The following is a 16,940-nucleotide window of genomic DNA, read 5'->3' as shown; positions in this document are numbered from 1 at the left end:
ATGTTGCAGATAGGCAGGCACAACTGAAAATCTCTGTTTTCTGGTAGGAGAATTAAAAAGCACTGAGTAAAACATTAAAAAATAGAGGCAAGGGGCTTCCCTGGTGGCGCAGTGGTTGAGAATCTGCCTGCCAATGCAGGGGACACGGGTTCGAGCCCTGGTCTGGGAAGATCCCACATGCCGCGGAGCGACTGGGCCCGTGAGCCACAATTACTGAGCCTGCGCGTCTGGAGCCTCTGCTCCGCAACAAGAGAGGCCGTGATAGTGAGAGGCCCGCGCACCGCGATGAACAGTGGCCCCCACTTGCCGCAACTAGAGAAAGCCCTCGCACAGAAACGAAGACCCAACACAGCCAAAAATAAAAATAAATAAATAAATAAAAAACAGAGGCAAAACATAATGACCCACCCCCCATTTGGATTTTTTGTGTTTTTAAACACATTTAAAAAAATCACTGCATGGCTGAAGTCTATATGGATAAACAAATGCCAAAGTTGAAAAATATATTAAAAAGGTAGGCAGCAACACTGAACACCTACCTTATGCCAGTCCCTATGCTAGGTACACTTACAAAATGTTTCTTAATCTTTCACTTAAACCTTTTGAAGGAAGTATTATAATTTAAAAACCAAACAGTCTAAAGTAGTCAAAAAAATTACTTATCTAAACTTAAATTATACCAAGTAGAAACCACCTCCCCACTTGATTCTCAAAATTATTTAACTTCAAGTTAATTAAATGACTCAGATTCAGAGCAACAGTTGGGTAAATTGTAATTTTTTTTATTGGAAAACAAATATACAACTTGGAATGGATTTGAGGCAAATTGTGCCATAAGCAGATTTTCTTTAAGTGGCTAAAACAAAGTTTAAAAAGCAAGTAACAATAAAAGAAAATGTTTCTGGTACAGGACCAGCAGTACAAAAAAATAGTGTACGAGTACCTGGATAAAACACCCGTTTTGCAATAGTGCAACTTTTAAGTACATATTGTTGACTGTCCATAGTCCACGCAGAGTTACAACTCCACACTTCAACAACAACATGCTGACAGTTCCTAAAGAAAACTACTTAAAAAAAAAGGCATAACCCAGATGTTCCCTCATTTGACCAACTCCATCTAAGTTTAGATGTGCAGAAGGGCTTATTAGATATATCCAGAGTAAGCCACATGCAACATGTTATTTGATCAATTTTTCTAAAATAAGGTTTCAGGACAATGACAGTAAGATAAGGGAAGAAAACATGGAGGAATGAAGTCCTAATTACTATACATGCATATTTTTTTTGACAATAGGGGGAAACCTTTTACAGATAAGTTACAAACAAAGAAAAGGCAAATAAACAATTTTGTACAAGAAATTTAACACATTCTGTACAATGTCTTCACTTTGCTGTCATCATTTGTACAAACTCTGAAAAAGAAGTACACAAAAATGTTAAGTCAATGGCAAAAGTCTGACAAAACCAATCACATTTACTCAATCACTGAGCAGTCTCCATTCCCCTTTCTTTCCTCAAAATTATCATAACGTACAGAGGAAAGCTAGTTTACTGCCGAGGCTGGACCTTCATAAACCAAAATTATTTATGATTATTAATGTATAAACCAAATTAATGCTTTAGATAAGCTATTACAAATAAAAAGCATTCTTGCTTAGTTCAATATCATATATCATACTTCTGAACTGAAGCATGTACAATTTTAGACTTAAAGCTAATTAGAGGGAAGGAGAATCCAATGAAAGAAAGTCACCTTAATTTTGAGGATCTTGAAATAAGTTTGAAGAAGCTTTTCACACTGTTCCACAATTGTTAACAAAAATTGTTTTATCATAGTTTGGAGTGCAGTGCTTCTCAAACTTTAATGTGCATTATGAAATCACCCAGGAATCTTATTAAAATGTAGATTCTAAGTAAAAGGGTAGGATCTGATAATAAATAGTTCTAAAAAGTTCTCAGGTGACAATGATGTTGCCTAATCTGTACACAACACTCTGAATAGCAAAAGGTTGGTAAATATCAGTAACTGTTTTAGCATCTCCATTTCTGGGGGGGGGGGGGGGGAGAGTCAGTAATTTTGACCTATCAGATACCTAACAAGAACCTCTACCTTTAAGTCAAAGCACAGAATAAGGCAGTGACAGTGAAAGACTTACCTTCATAGTTTACTTGACCATCACCATCAATATCTGCTTCCCTGATCATTTCATCAACCTCTTCATCTGTTAACTTCTCTCCAAGGTTTGTCATCACATGGCGGAGCTCTGCTGCACTAATATAGCCATTACCATCCTACAAAAAAATTTAGTAAAATGTCTAAGCAAAATTATAGACGTAACGAGTTAGAATAGAAGTTTATTAAACTTCACATTAGGGAGCAAAATATACTTTAGTAATCTATACAAACTAAAGAGAGTTTACAAATAGCTGACCTCTATATTAAATGTCACTGAGAGTCAAGCAGGATATCCTATATTGAAATCACAATTTCTTGGTTCCAAAGTCAAGTGATGCCTCTTTCGCCACAAAACTAATGCAATATATATGTTATAAGGAAACCTCCATCTACACTGAATTCTTAAAAAGCTTTTGCTTGATATTAAAGTATGTTGGTAAATCATCAGAAAAACAAGTCTTAACAGATTAAGAGGTCCTGGTATCTTTTTATCCTCAAATTAAAATTGAACAAATCCAGTCTTTGGATACTTACCTTATCAAACACACGGAATGCTTCTCTAATTTCTTCTTCACTGTCTGTGTCTTTCATTTTTCTTGCCATCATTGTCAGAAATTCCGGGAAGTCAATTGTGCCATTACCTGAAATGGTTTGTTTAGTTGAAACATTACAACAGAACTTAAATGCCACTTCTTCAACTCCCCCTTCCCAAACCCTAAAACTAAAAAGACTTACCATCAGCATCCACCTCATTAATCATGTCCTGTAACTCTGCTTCTGTGGGATTCTGCCCAAGAGACCTCATTACAGTTCCCAACTCCTTTGTTGTTATAGTTCCATCACCATCCTTGTCAAATAGTGAAAAAGCTTCTTTGAATTCTGTTTGAAAGAGAGACCACAATCCAAATGTACAGGTTAACAATAAAAAAGTAACCTCCTAAATGAAATGTTATTAATCAACCGTCAAAGCAAACATATATATAGAGACAGGACCTGAAATGGGATTTTGATTCCTGAAGGATTAGGGGGGGGAAACCTTGTGGTATTTCAAACATTTTTAGCTAATCATATGCTCATATATTGATCTACCTGAGCGTTTTTTTCATCTAAAATCTTACAGGGAACTCCAAAATCTAGTCCAGATAAAAGTCAAATTATTGTTGAAAGAGGAAAACACTCAAAGCCCCAGATGACTGCCTTCTCTATTTTCTGTTGAAGCTGCTCTGTGGAACACAATTCAAAATTACAGATCTAACCTACACTCAGAATAGAAAAGGAAAACTACTGTTACCAAATACATACTTCTATATAGCAACTGTACTACTTACAGTAATACCCAAAGTTAAAATTAAGTCTATTTAATCACCTACTAAATTAAAAACAAAAAACTTTAAACTTCAGAACAACCTGCAATAGGCTAGCTTCCTTTTCTGGAAGACAGAAGGGGCTATCACCAAATAATCTATAATGATGTTAACAATGGGATGATCAAGATATGAATGGCCAGTTTTAACTAAGTGCTGTATCACTGAAAACAAAATTTAGACCTTTCTTCAGAATATAAAATCCCAAGCTTATAATAGAGATATATTATCGCCTAAAATCTTTTAGATCTTCTTGTGAAATTATGTTGCTTTCAATTCACCACTAGATTACATGGAAAGCTACTGGAGCAACAGTCCAGAATACCTGAATACAGAGAAACTAAATCAGAGATTTAATTTGGTAGTGCAAGGGCATATAAATGAGCTAGTTAACAAAGCTAGCAAAGATATTAGGCCCAGTCAGCAAGCAAACACAGAAGCATACAGCACAGAAACTAAAAGCGGACTTTGGAACTCAACTGCCTGGGCTAAAAAATTCCAGCTCTGCTACTTACTAGTAATGTAAATAACCTTGGGCAGATTTTCTGCCTCAGCTTTCTCATGTGTGTTAAGTGGGGATAACTGTACCTACTTCCTAAATTTAAGAATTAGTATAGGTAAAGCACTTAGAACTATGCCTGGCAAATAACTACTTAATAAATGTCAAGAAAAAGATGGTCTCATTTTCCTGCAGCATCCACAACTACACTGGAAAACTCTCAAACTTCTCTTGGCTTTCACAACAGTAATTTACCTTCTACCTCCTACTGCCTTGCTCTATTTGGGTCTTACAAGGGTCTTGCTCCTATTTGTCTCTTACATATAGATGTGACCAATTTTCTAATCCTTTTTTCTCTCCTTGGCCATTTCATCTATGCCCACCAATAACGAAGACTTCACATCTTTAGTCCACTCATCTCTCTCAACATAATATTTTTATTTCTCACTCCTACAGGACATCTTCCCTGGCTGACCTCAAGGAAGACAATGAAAATCAATTCTATACTCCTCAGCAACCCTAAGAATGCAAACAAAAACCACCTTAATTCTTTTTCCCTGAAACCTGTCAAGGCCTGCTGAATTCTATTTAAATACTGCCTGATTCTTTGCTCATCTCTACAGCCAACATTTTGGCTAATGACCCTATCATCTTTTATCTGGACTATCACAATAGCCTCCAAATGGATTCTTTATTTAAAATTATCCACACAACTACCCGAGTCCTATTACCTTTTTGGATTATCACATTATTTTCTTCTGCTTTGATTCTTTTAATTGCTTAGCTTTAGACCAGGTATCACTGACTAGTTATAGTTTGCTACACTCAGTAAGTAGTAAGTGCCACTTACTACTACTGAGTGCTAAACATTCCACTCCATTTAAATATTACTTGTCTTCAGAGGAACTCACCTGATATCAGAAGCTTAGTACCAAACTACTGACTGATCTTATGAAAATATGCAGTACTAACCTAGACCAACCCAATGACAAAAATAAATCAGAGTCCTACAAACAGCAGAATTTGATGAAAACATTTCCATTTTACACTCAGGTTTTTTAAAAAAACAGGATGTACAAATACTGTCTAGAAATATATAAACTATTAGGTTTGGAACACAGTAGCATCTATCACCTGATAACTTAGGCTCCAAGAAAATTAAAGTACTTAGATTTGTATTTATTTACATTACATTCTCTGCTATAATACAGTTATCGTGTGACACCACCATTATGTACAAAAATTCCCAGTATAACTAGCCATAATCATTTTACTAAACGATTTAACTTAAACGACAAATTCTGAAAGATGCATGCTATAAGTTTATGTATGTGTGTTCTAAATTTCAAGAAGTTTAAACATCTAATAACTCTTAAAATATTTGCTGGAATAAGTGAAAAGCAGAAAATAAAACCATTTCTATGCTGTAACTAGTGTTTACTTCATGCATACAAAAAGGAATAAAAATACTTTGAAGGTCAAGGTTTATTCCAAATCTCTATTTGTATTTTTACACTAAAGAGGCAGAAACACCTGCAAAAACTTAAAATAAGAATAAACTGAAAAGTACAATTTTATTCCACCTGCTTCTATAGCTCACCACCTGTGCTTCAGAACAGTTTAATCTTAATATATAGAAGCATATCATTCTAAACAGTATTTCCCAGGAATGAGTTGAATATAAACCTAGGAGTCAAAACCTCAATATACGATAAGAAAACAACAGGTCCTGAATGTCACAGAACAGCTATCTTCAACATAATTGATGGAACCTCCCAAAATTCATTCTAGTTATACCCAAGTTGAAACTTTCAGAAATCATAATATTACTTGTTTTATTTGTTCATTAGCAACCCCAGGATACCTTTCTAAATATTTTTACATAAATTTATAATTCTATTAAAACAGGTCATCATGAAACAATCACAAGAAAAATCAAATGCCTGTTTATCAATTTCTATTTATTTATAAAATTCTGAACTTATTAATCCTTTAAAGGCCATGTACCAGACCTTTATTGTTGAGTAAGATTAGTACCTTTTTATCAAATAAGTTTTATCCCTACACTGAACTTTAAAAGTTTAATGGTTTAGGCATAAATTTCTTTAAAGAAAAAAAATTATTTTACATTTTTTCTTTAAATATTAAATACCAACAACTAATGACATCATGGCAGAGTCATCAACAAAACTAACTTGTTAGTGATGTCACACTAGACTGTTCTGGATTGCTCTTTAAGACCAGGGTAACGTAAACAACTCTAGAAACTTCACCTAAACAATAAGCATACTTTTTTCTAGACTAAGTTATTTGTTAGAGGAATTTCAAACCTGAAGTAGTAATGATTATCAGATGAAGATAAAAAGTACCTTAGTATACTCAACCTTGCATTATATGTATGAAGCTTGTTAGCACAAGTAGAACTAAGACTCTAAGATATTACTGGTTACCAGCAATTACAATTTACCAGATTAAAAAAATTTTTTGCCTTCACCTCAAAGGTAGACATTGAGAGGGACTTTGGGAGGAGACAGAATAATTCTTAGGAATAGGGTAGGTACTGTTCTAGAACATACATGTGTGGCACACCTCTTTGAAAATTTATCTATTCAAGAAATATTTATTCAAAGTTTAAGGGAATTTAATAAAACTGTAAATGGCAAAAAAAAAAAAAAAAAAGAAATATTTATTCAGTCCTTACTGTGTGGGAGGTACTGGGGATACAGAGGAAATAAAAAGGTCCGTGATTTCACAGGATTTTTATTTTAATAGCATAAAAGCTTTGGCTCCTCTACCTAAAAGGTTCACTAAAACCTAAGGTCCAAGAACAGCTTTATTAAAAGCCTAGGAAAAGGCAGAGTATGGAAAGAACCTAAAATAGATTTTCCTACCACTCTCACTAGAAATTTAATTGTATGATAGGAACCAATGAAAAGACAGAATTTATCTTAAAGACAATGTTCCATGAACTACAAGTATTCTTTACAAAAATGCAATCAGCCAGAGGACTGAGCCTCTTATATTTAACAGACACAAACTACTTTTTAAAAGAGTTGCATGTGGGCTTCCCTGGTGGCGCAGTGGTTGGGAATCTGCCTGCCAATGCGGGGGACACGGGTTCAAGCCCTGGTCTGGGAGGATCCCACGTGCCGCGGAGCGGCTGGGTCCGTGAGCCACGGCTGCTGAGCCTGCGCGTCTGGAGCCTGTGCTCCGCAGCGGGAGAGGCCGCGATAGTGAGAGGCCCGCGCACCGCCATGAAGAGTGGCCCAGAGTGGCCCCCGCTTGCCGCAACTAGAGGAAGCCCTCGCACAGAGACGAAGACCCAACACAGCCAAAAATAATAAAATAAAAATAAATAAATAAATTTAAAAAAAAAAAAAAAAAGAAAAAAGAGTTGCATGTGTGTTTGGGAGAGGAGTAATGAGCATCAACTATGTGACTGGCACCTTGAGTAATACATTTTCTATCCTGAAGTGAACACGCTGCGCCATGCAGAACTACCTGACTGGGACTACGGAGAAATGAAAGGCAAAGACAGGTGTATTAGAGAAGGTAAGAACTTAAGAGTGGAAATAATACCCCAAGTCATTTCCTCAAGACATTATATAGAAAACTACTCCAGAATAATTTACATTTCATCAATACACTTATAAATGAAGAAAGAAATTATTTCCAAAGCTGTGCTTGACTACTTCAACACACCCTATACATGCAAATTTACCAACCCTAAAAAGCAAATTCCCAGTTTAAGTCAAATGCACAGTAAGAAATAAAAATAAAACCTGCTTAAATTGGTCCTTAATGCTAATAGGTTTCTACTTTACACAGTGCTAGCAAATACTATTTTGTGATGAGTATTTGAGGAGACTAATGATTTCTGGCTCCACCAAATTTGGGTATGAGGGGTGGAGCTTACTTTAAATGGGCTACATAGCTCAGTTCCAACTGGGTTTCTTAGTTTACTCTAGCATTTTAAAAAAAAAATAAAAAAGCTTTAGTGATTTTGAGCTCTTGAAATTCCTTGCCTACCAGGAAAACTATGGCAATCAAAACTGCTTGATGCTTTTGTTAATAAGTCTATAAATCAAAGTCAAGGAATAGAGTTTGAAAAGCATTTCAACACTGCAACCAAAAAGCAAAACACCATTTATTAAGTTTCCCCAACATTTTGATGTTAACTAGCCATCTCAAAGTAGTAGAATAAAATCAAAAGTACTAATGGTTCGGCGTATTGACAACATCTCATCAAGTTTTATGTAGCAATTTCACATACTTCCATAGCAAATCAAAGGATACAAAACTTACAACTGATTTCAACAGCTATCACTGCTTTTTAAGAAAAAATTCAAATTACTACATCTGTAAAGTAGAATGCTAACTTTTGGATCTAAGTTTTTCACTAGAGAAATGGTTATTCCCTGAATGACCATATATGCAATTCTAAGGTTAAAATATTAGCTACTTTAAACCAGGGTAAATTCAACATTCATTTTCTGATTTTACATTTCTAGTTACCTATTAACTACTATTTGGCCTCTTTTCCTATGGAGACTGATATGACGCTGAAGTGTTAAAACCTGCCCAGAATTCATGTTTTACAGCAACATAATCTTTAAGAAAAACAAAGACCACCCCTACCAGGCTCAAAAGTATATCCACATAACCTAAAAACATGTCTTTAATTACATTTAGCCCCACACATCTTTCATAGTCAAGTTTACTTTCTCACTTGCCAGAGTAGGTTCAATTACTGTATTACACTCATTTGTTACCATCTACTACACAGATCAAAGTTAATTCTGTCATACAAGTACCTTATTTTGAGAACAGCGAATCAATTTATAATAAAATCCAGTGGGTATAATCTAGCAAAGTTATTTCTCACCTGCAATCTGCTCTTCAGTCAGCTGGTCAGCCTACAAAGAGATCAAAGAAATAGTTAAGTGGCTTGAGAGTATGTAGTTTAACACTTACAGAAACAAGTTTAAAAACATTCAAGGTGGGACTTCCCTGGCGGTGCAGTGGTTAAGAATCCACCTGCCAACGCAGGGGACAAGGGTTCGACCCCTGGTCCAGGAAGATCCCACATGCTGCGGAGCAACTAAGCCCGTGTGCCACAACTATTGAGCCCACGTGCTGCAACTACTAAAGCCCGCGTGCCTATAGCCCGTGCTCCACAACAAGCTGCCACAATGAGAAGCACGCGCAGCGCAACGAAGAGTAGCCTGTGCTCGCCACAACTAGAGAATGCCCGCATGCAGCAACGAAGACCCAACCCAGCCATAAATAAATAAATAAAAATTAAAAACAAAAAAAACATTCAAGGTTCACCCTGTTCCATAAACTTTACTTAGTTCAACATTCCTTAGTACCAAACACAGGTGGGCAGAAAATGCACACATCTTATCTTCAAAGCTAAGCTAACTCGCCCCCAAGTTTAAGATACGAAAATATTTCAGAATACGTTTGAAAGTCTAATTTTACACAAGTTTTTAAAAAGCAAATCTAGCATACTAGAAAGTTTAATTGGAATTGGTATTCTTCTAAAGCAAGGATAGATCCAATAGAAATGTTTCCTTTTTCAAAATTAAGATATCTAAACTTAAGCTCACCTCCTCAGGTAAATACAAACCATTAATACCAGAAATCTCCATTGAATCAAAAATAATGAACAAGGACTACATTTAAAATTCCCCTGTAAGTGGCTAAATACTTCACTTGGACATATATGTGATTTTCAAAACTTCAACAACAACAAAAAAATTACTAAGCAAAACTATCAAAAAGACAAAAATCCAAGCTGTCCTGGTTGGAGCAACATGAAAGGTACCAGTTTTTACTCCTCCTCACCTGCCATGCAACTGTAGAGAATCCAGGATTCTGAATATTTGAAGTACATTACTTACAAAATGTTAAGTCCAGCTACTTATTTTCTCTTTATGTTTGAAATTCCAAAGTGAGCATAAGATTTGTGATGTTTTTAGCAAATGGAGTAAAGTTACTTGTTTTTACTTAAAAAAACACACATTCAGGCACCTGCTATATGTTGTTTTTATTCAATCTTCACAACAACCCTTAATGGTATTAATAATATCATTAATACCCTATCTCACAGATGGGGAGAGAGGCTCAGGTTAAATTTCAGCGAGCGCGAGTACAAAACTACTAACTAGTAGAGTCCGAATTAAACACTAAGGTGTCAGACATATCCAATACCTTCAATTTTAAATTCAGAGCACACCATAATATTATAAAGACATTTGCAAAATAACAAGCCTCCTTGTTCTTCATGTGGCCTTCATCCTTGGACATTTCATTGCTTATTGGTACATATATCCAGAGGCACTGACAAGAAATAGCCTCCTATCTAATATTCCTACCTACAGAAGTCAAGTGTACTATGATTAATCCATTCAGTTATTGGTATGAGAAGAAGAATAAACCCTGCCTGGTTTCCTTCATTTTAAATGAACACACCCCTGGAAAGGATAAAACCTTAATATAGGATAGCATCACATTTTTTTCTCTAGGAGACAGCATGAGAACATTTGAGAAGAAACCAGAAGAGGAGAAGTTTCTTTCCCTGATAAACAGTTTTGATTTGACCTTGATGCAAACTCAACTCGTTGCTTTAGAAAAAAGAAAAGAAAAAAAGCCAATAGTCTAGTAACTTAAAATTGAAGAGCCAATAATTAAGCTCAAATGCAGAAGTTTATACAATAAAAATTATCTACTTTTATCCTTACAAATCCCAATCCTCCAAGTATTTGGTATAAAATCAGTCGATTGTTTTCTCTAGGGATAAGATTTAAAACCCAGTAAATCCACTGAGTTAATTTTTACTTTGTTAGAGACTATAGATGATTTACTTGTAGTCTCATTCCATTCTGCTAGACGTCTATCATTTTTGAAAGAAGGGCAACATGGCATGGTGGAAGAAAAAAGCATGGTGCTTTGAGTCATCGCTGGGCTAGTATCCCAGCTCTGCCACTCAATAGCTGTGACCTTGGACATGTTACTCAACCTCTCATTGTCAACTTCACCTGTGACACAGAATATTAATACCTACCTTGCAGTGTTATTGTGCACAGTAAGTGAGAAGCTATGTAAAGGGCTAGCCCAAAGAGTTCAGTGATAACTATTTTATATAAATTAATTAACCAAAGAACCTACAATGTAATGTTAAACACCAACCTGACTAGTTCAACTTCCACACAGAAGGGAGACAGGTGGGGCATTATCAAGCCCTTTACAGCGAACTCACCACATTCCACGTTAACTTTAAGATGAGAAAATCTACTTCCACAAACTGAAACCACAAGTTGCAAGCCCAGGGACAGATGTGGCAGGACACATCAGTTTAGGACTAGTTAAGCCAAATGTGTGGAAGACACTGCAGCATGTGCGAAAGCTGAAGGAATGACTGCTATGTGCAGAAACAACAGGGATTTTTCTCTCGACAAGTTGTGCGGGAAGAGATTTTGAGAAGACTCATTTGTACGAAAGCTGAGAAGGCCTCAGGAAGAAAACTTTAAAATTAACCAATTTTGCTCGAAAAGTCAAAATTTTAATGGCCCCACACCATCCTGTCTGCGATCTCAGTAAAGATCACAAATGAGCTTCAAGGAATAAACAGGACACTAAGTCACATAGCCTGAAAGTGCTAGATATTGCTTGCAATGTTTCAGGAAACTTAAAGACAATTTTTTTGTATTTACTACTAACCCAGAGTTCAAGGTTTTAAAATAACCTTTATCAGCAACATTCAGATTAAAGCCTACTAAAAGCAAAAACACAAAGCTCCCTAGCACTGTAATTTGTAAGCCTTCTCCAATGAAATACAAATAAATTTGGTTCTTATTTCTGTCTATGGAGAGAGTCATTTTCTTGGTAGAAGAACTAAAAGAATTATACTTTTGGGAAAACTCAAGCTCATCAAAATGTGTGTTTGTCTCAGTAAATAACTCACTAGAGAGATGACTAGTTCTTACTCCTTTGTTTCTACAAATATTGATGTAATTTTTCTTTCTTTCTTCCTATTGCTCTTGTCAACTCTAGAGAAAGCTCCCAGGCACCAGTACACTCTCAGGTTCCACCTCAGACCTACTGGACTAGAATCTGCATTTTGGAGACATGCAGGTGATTTGTCAACACTGATAAAAACACTACTAATCTAGACTACATGTGTGACCTTAAGGAAATTACATACCTATTAAACATTTCCAAAATGGCATTCAAAAGTAGGTATGGATACCCTTGGAGCATATCTAGTGAAGGGTGGTATAAAAATAATCCAAAATTCATCTGAGTAAGTGTATCAGTCCATAGGCTTGAAATGAAACAAACTTCCACCCTTCATTGATTCCTGTTTACTCCAAGTGCTACTTAGATACAACAAAGGCTTCATAAGTAAAAATTTTTCTACCATTTCAGAAATCAGGGTATTTGTTTTATCTATATCAAAAGCAATCTCTAAATTATTTCAGTAGAGTTTAAGATACCTTTCATTCTGATAGAACAGCACTTATACAGCATCTTGGTCCAAAAGAGAAAACACTAGAAGATATTACTTCTTAAAAATTACCTTTACTAAAGGCCTAATTTGACCATTCTAGCTGAATCTAGAACTTTCTATATTTTAATAGAGCCTTGGTGAATTTCTTCAGTCTAGTAGAAACAGATCTTTTTGCTGTTCGATGGGATATTTATTTAGACTGAAGTGACCAAATTTTCTACCTCTTCACATCTTTTACTTATCACCCCAGCCTCAAGTCTTCTTAACGCAATCAATCTCCCTTCAATGAGCATGCATCGACTATATGTAAACCCAAGAGCCATGTGAGCAAACTTATTCCACTTCCACATCAAATACATGTTCATTCTCTGACTTTACAGAGTCCTAATTTTAAATCATCAGGTCTTATAATTATAAAATTACCTGAGGACAATTCCCAAATTAGTTAACAATGACTGTCAATTTAACTAACTGAAACCCCCCCAAACATCAATGATGTGAACAGTAACTACAAAAGCCTACCCTTGGCAAAGGACCCCGAAGGGTAGATACAAACTCTATGCCTCACCAAGAAACTCCATTTGAGCTCTTGATTCAATTATCAGACTGATCAGGAAGAAACCTTACCTTTCATATGAGAAATTAAAAAAAAAAAAATTTACCCCACAATTTTGAATCTTAATTACATGCCTATAGTGTACACCCTGTTTCACCTAAAAGTAAACTCAACCAGCACATTCAAATTTAGAATTTAGAATATCAAGATGGAAGAGTACATCAAACAAATGCGAACTCCTCTCCCCACACCCATACATGCTGGAGGTTTCAGTTGGCAAGGATTCCCAACTCCTGTTTAAGATGTCACCTTGCCTCCCGGACACACCCATCTCCCGTAATCACTTGGCAGAAGAAACGACAAAATAAGTATTGCAAATTACCGCCCTCATTAGTTTTTTTTTTTTATTATTAAACAGGAAAGAACTGGAGTTCCGGTCTCTAGTGACAGGAACATGCTTTTAAAAATTCCCTGTCCCCCTTCTTTCACGACGGTCTTTGACAGCCATTACTGTACAAATGAACTAAACTGCACGTTAAGATATCTGGCACTTTCTCTACGGAAATACCAGTTATTTTCAAGGGGGTTGGAGCGGGGCAACACTGTGTGTGGTAGTGGTTCTTTAACATTACGGCGTGCACGTGAGCACTCAAGAGGAGGACTGTGGCCCTTCTCAAAGGCATCCTTCCATTTGTTACAGGAGAGTAAGACCGACTTTCACAACAGAACGACAGTCACCCGGAGCTGGCTTTCGGTAGGTGAACAGGAAATGCCTTTCAGACCCCCCAGCTGGAGCCTCTGGCTTTCTCTAACGAGATGAATAGTGGGAGGCTGCGCCTGACTTCAGATATACAGCCATTTCCTTCAACGACAAAACCACTTCAAAAATTTTTTTTTATTTTAAATGTCCAGCCTGGGAGGTGGAATTAGGTCTCAAGGCGCAGAGGGAGCAAAAAGATCAGGAATCACCGAGCTTCCTTCGCGCCGCCAGAGGGGGATGGGAACCGGCCGAGGCTGCCCTCCCCAACCTATGCCGGAACGGCCGGCCTCGCAGTGCCGCGGGCCGCCCAGACCTCCGCAGTCCTGCAGGTGCCAGCGCAGCAGCTGAGGCGCGAGCCTAGCCGGGCGGGCGGCGGCCCCAGCCCCGCGCCCGCCCCGCCCCGCCCCCGGCCGCTCCCAGCGCCGCGCGGGCTCGGCCCACACAGCGCGCCCGCCCCTCGCCCCCTCCCGGCCCGACCCGCGGGGCTGCGGGCTGACGGCCTCGCGCGCTCCCGCCCGCCCCCTCGGCGCAAGGCGGCCGCGCGCGGACAAAAGCGCTTCCTGGCGTCCGCACCAACCGTCCGTTGGGCTTTTGAATCCGGCCCCGGGCTGACCTTTCGAGATGCCCGACCCAAAGCTTCTGCGCTCCTGCTCCCCCCCGCCCTTCCACTCTCGCCTCCCCCGGGGGCCGACCTGCCCCCCGCCCGGGCTCCATCCTCATCCAGCCCCTGAGGGGCTCCGCAGCGCCGGGGGCGGTGCGCCCGGCCCCCAGTACACTAGGGGACACCTCCCTGAGGAGACTGGGGGGGTGGGGAAGCACCTGCGACACAACGGCCGCGGGCGCCCCCAGCCTCATGTGCGCCATCCCCCTGGCGAAAACCACTCCTGGAGAGTGTGAGGGTGGCAAGTTCCCTTTCTTTCGTCAATTCGCTTCAGCCTCTTCCCCCCACAGGCCGAGCGCCGGCAGCTTAGCGACGCACTCACCATGCTGCAAGCGCTACCGGTCTCCGGGACTCGACTACACAACCACTCAGCTCGCTCGCTCCACTCGGACTAATTCTCCTCCTCCGCCCCCAGCGCCTCATAAACACCTCCCTCCGCCAGATCCCTCCGCCGCACGCCAGATAACGGAACATCACAAACGAGTCCCGGCCAACCCCCTCCACTCCAACTCCTCTCGAGACCCCTTTATCCACAGTTGTGTGGTCAACGATACAAGAGCTAAAGGGAGGGGGGCGAACGGATGGCGTAAGTGGGTTTCGCTTCGCAGCGAGCCGTTGAAGGGCCGGTGGAGTCGCGCCTGAGCGGCGCTACTTTGCGGCGCGGAAGAGCATCGTGGTAGCGACGCGTAACGTGACGATCGTTGAACCGGCCTCTGATTGGCTGGTTCGTACCTGCAATGCGTCACTGGGGCTCGCTGCCACAGCCGCCGGGACGCGGTGTGGTTTCTGCCGTTGGTGCCGTTGCTGCCCTGGCCGCACTGTCTTGGCAACTGCGCCAGGCGGCGGAGTCGCTTGCTTTGCGCTTGGCTGGAGAGTCTTCCTCCTCCACCCATCCTTTCTCTCCACAGTCGTACGCACATTTTCCCGCCCCTGGTATAGGGGTCTACGAAAACGCCGATTAAGAATGAAGCTGAAAGACCCAGTGAAACCCCTACCCCGCGCTCTTTTTCTCAGCTTCGGTTATTGGCCTCGTGGCGGCCACACGCTTACCATTTTACTCCCTCACATAATCCGAATATCTGAGTAAGGACGAACGCACCTGCTCAGCTGACTAATCTGAAAGGGTCTTCCGTTTATACTTCCCCTTCGCCGCGTTTGTCTGGGGTAATTTACCGGGGGAAAAAAAAAAATCACTGAAAAAGCGCAGTATCCCGGATTCTGTGGGATTAGTCACTCCCAATAGCCCCTTGATGTTGTGGAATAATAGGGTTCTGGCTTGGAATGAGACCTGGGTATGAGTATCGCTTGGGCCACTTTCTTAGATGTACGACCTTGGATGAGCTATTTAATCTTTAGCCTCATTTGTGAAATGGAGGTTATAATACCTATATTGAAAGATTATTGTAAGAATTAGAATCATATAGAGACTGGCGTTCGGGTAAAATGTTAAAGTACCTGGCACAGGGTAGGCACCCAACAAGTGGTTACTATAATAAAACCATAATACATATGGTCACAATGAATTTCATAATGAATTTGCCCCTTTGGGTCGCTAACCTCTCAGATTTAAATGAACATTTCTAAAGCCACATAAAAGTTAGCTCTTTGGAACTGGCACCCTTGTGCACTGTTGGTGAGAGTGTAAAATGGTACAGCCACTGTGGGAAATAGTATGGTAGTTCCTTAAAAAATTAAAAATAGAATTACCATATGATCCAGCAAGTCTGCTTCTTGGTATATACCCGAAAGAACTGAAAGCAGGATCTTGAAGAGATATTGGTACACCCATGTTCATGGCACTCTTCACGATAGCTAAAATGTGGAAGCAACCTAAGTGTCCATCAGTGGATGAATGGATAAGCAAAATGTGGTATACGTTTGTTGTTACATACAATGGAATATTACTCAGCCTTAAAAATTCTGTGATATGCCACAACATGGATGAACCTTGAGGACATTATGCTAAGTGAAATAAGTCACACAAAAAAACGAATACAGTATGATTCCATTTATATGAGGTATTTAGAATAGTCAAAATCACAGAAACAGAAAGTAGAATGTTGGTTGTCAGGGAAAGGGGGAATGGGGAGTTATTGTTTAGCGGGTATAGATAAGAGTTTCAGTTTGACAAGATGAAAAGAGTTGTGGGGATGAATGCTGGTGATGGTTGCACAACATTAGGTATTCAGTACCACTGAACCCTACACTTTAAAATGGTTAAGATGGTAAATTTTATGTGCATTTTATCACACATGAAATTTTTTTTTAATTTTTGAACTTTTTTATTTGGAAAACTTTAGACATAAGCTATATACAAGTGGAGAGAAAAATATAACCATCACTTAACCAAGTAGCCATCACTCAGCTTTACCAGTTAAGCAGCATTCTGTCATTCTTGTTTCATATA

At 39.1% G+C, this 16,940-nt stretch overlaps 1 protein-coding gene across 1 annotated transcript; it reads right to left on the bottom strand.

Moving 5' to 3' along the window:
* Positions 1–761: 761 nt before the first annotated feature.
* CALM2 (calmodulin 2) lies at positions 762–15,208 on the bottom strand. Its single transcript, XM_036873056.1, has 6 exons — positions 14,856–15,208; positions 8,927–8,957; positions 2,914–3,057; positions 2,713–2,819; positions 2,159–2,294; positions 762–1,414 (listed from the first exon to the last, which is right to left on the bottom strand). The coding sequence occupies exons 1-6, from the start codon at positions 14,856–14,858 to the stop codon at positions 1,386–1,388; spliced, it is 450 nt and encodes a 149-aa protein (XP_036728951.1). The 5' UTR covers positions 14,859–15,208; the 3' UTR covers positions 762–1,385.
* Between the last annotated feature and the right edge of the window lie 1,732 nt (positions 15,209–16,940).

Source organism: Balaenoptera musculus, chromosome 13 (assembly GCF_009873245.2).
Source record: "Balaenoptera musculus isolate JJ_BM4_2016_0621 chromosome 13, mBalMus1.pri.v3, whole genome shotgun sequence".
Classification (NCBI taxonomy): Eukaryota; Metazoa; Chordata; class Mammalia; order Artiodactyla; family Balaenopteridae; genus Balaenoptera; species Balaenoptera musculus.
This window is presented reverse-complemented; position numbering and strand designations above follow the sequence as displayed.

Coding starts and splice junctions, on each gene's coding strand:
- CALM2 (XM_036873056.1), bottom strand. Junction 2,820..2,913: donor TAATGAGGTGGATGCTGATG/GTAAGTCTTTTT, acceptor AAACCATTTCAG/GTAATGGCACAATTGACTTC. Junction 1,415..2,158: donor TGGTCAAGTAAACTATGAAG/GTAAGTCTTTCA, acceptor CTTCTTTTTCAG/AGTTTGTACAAATGATGACA.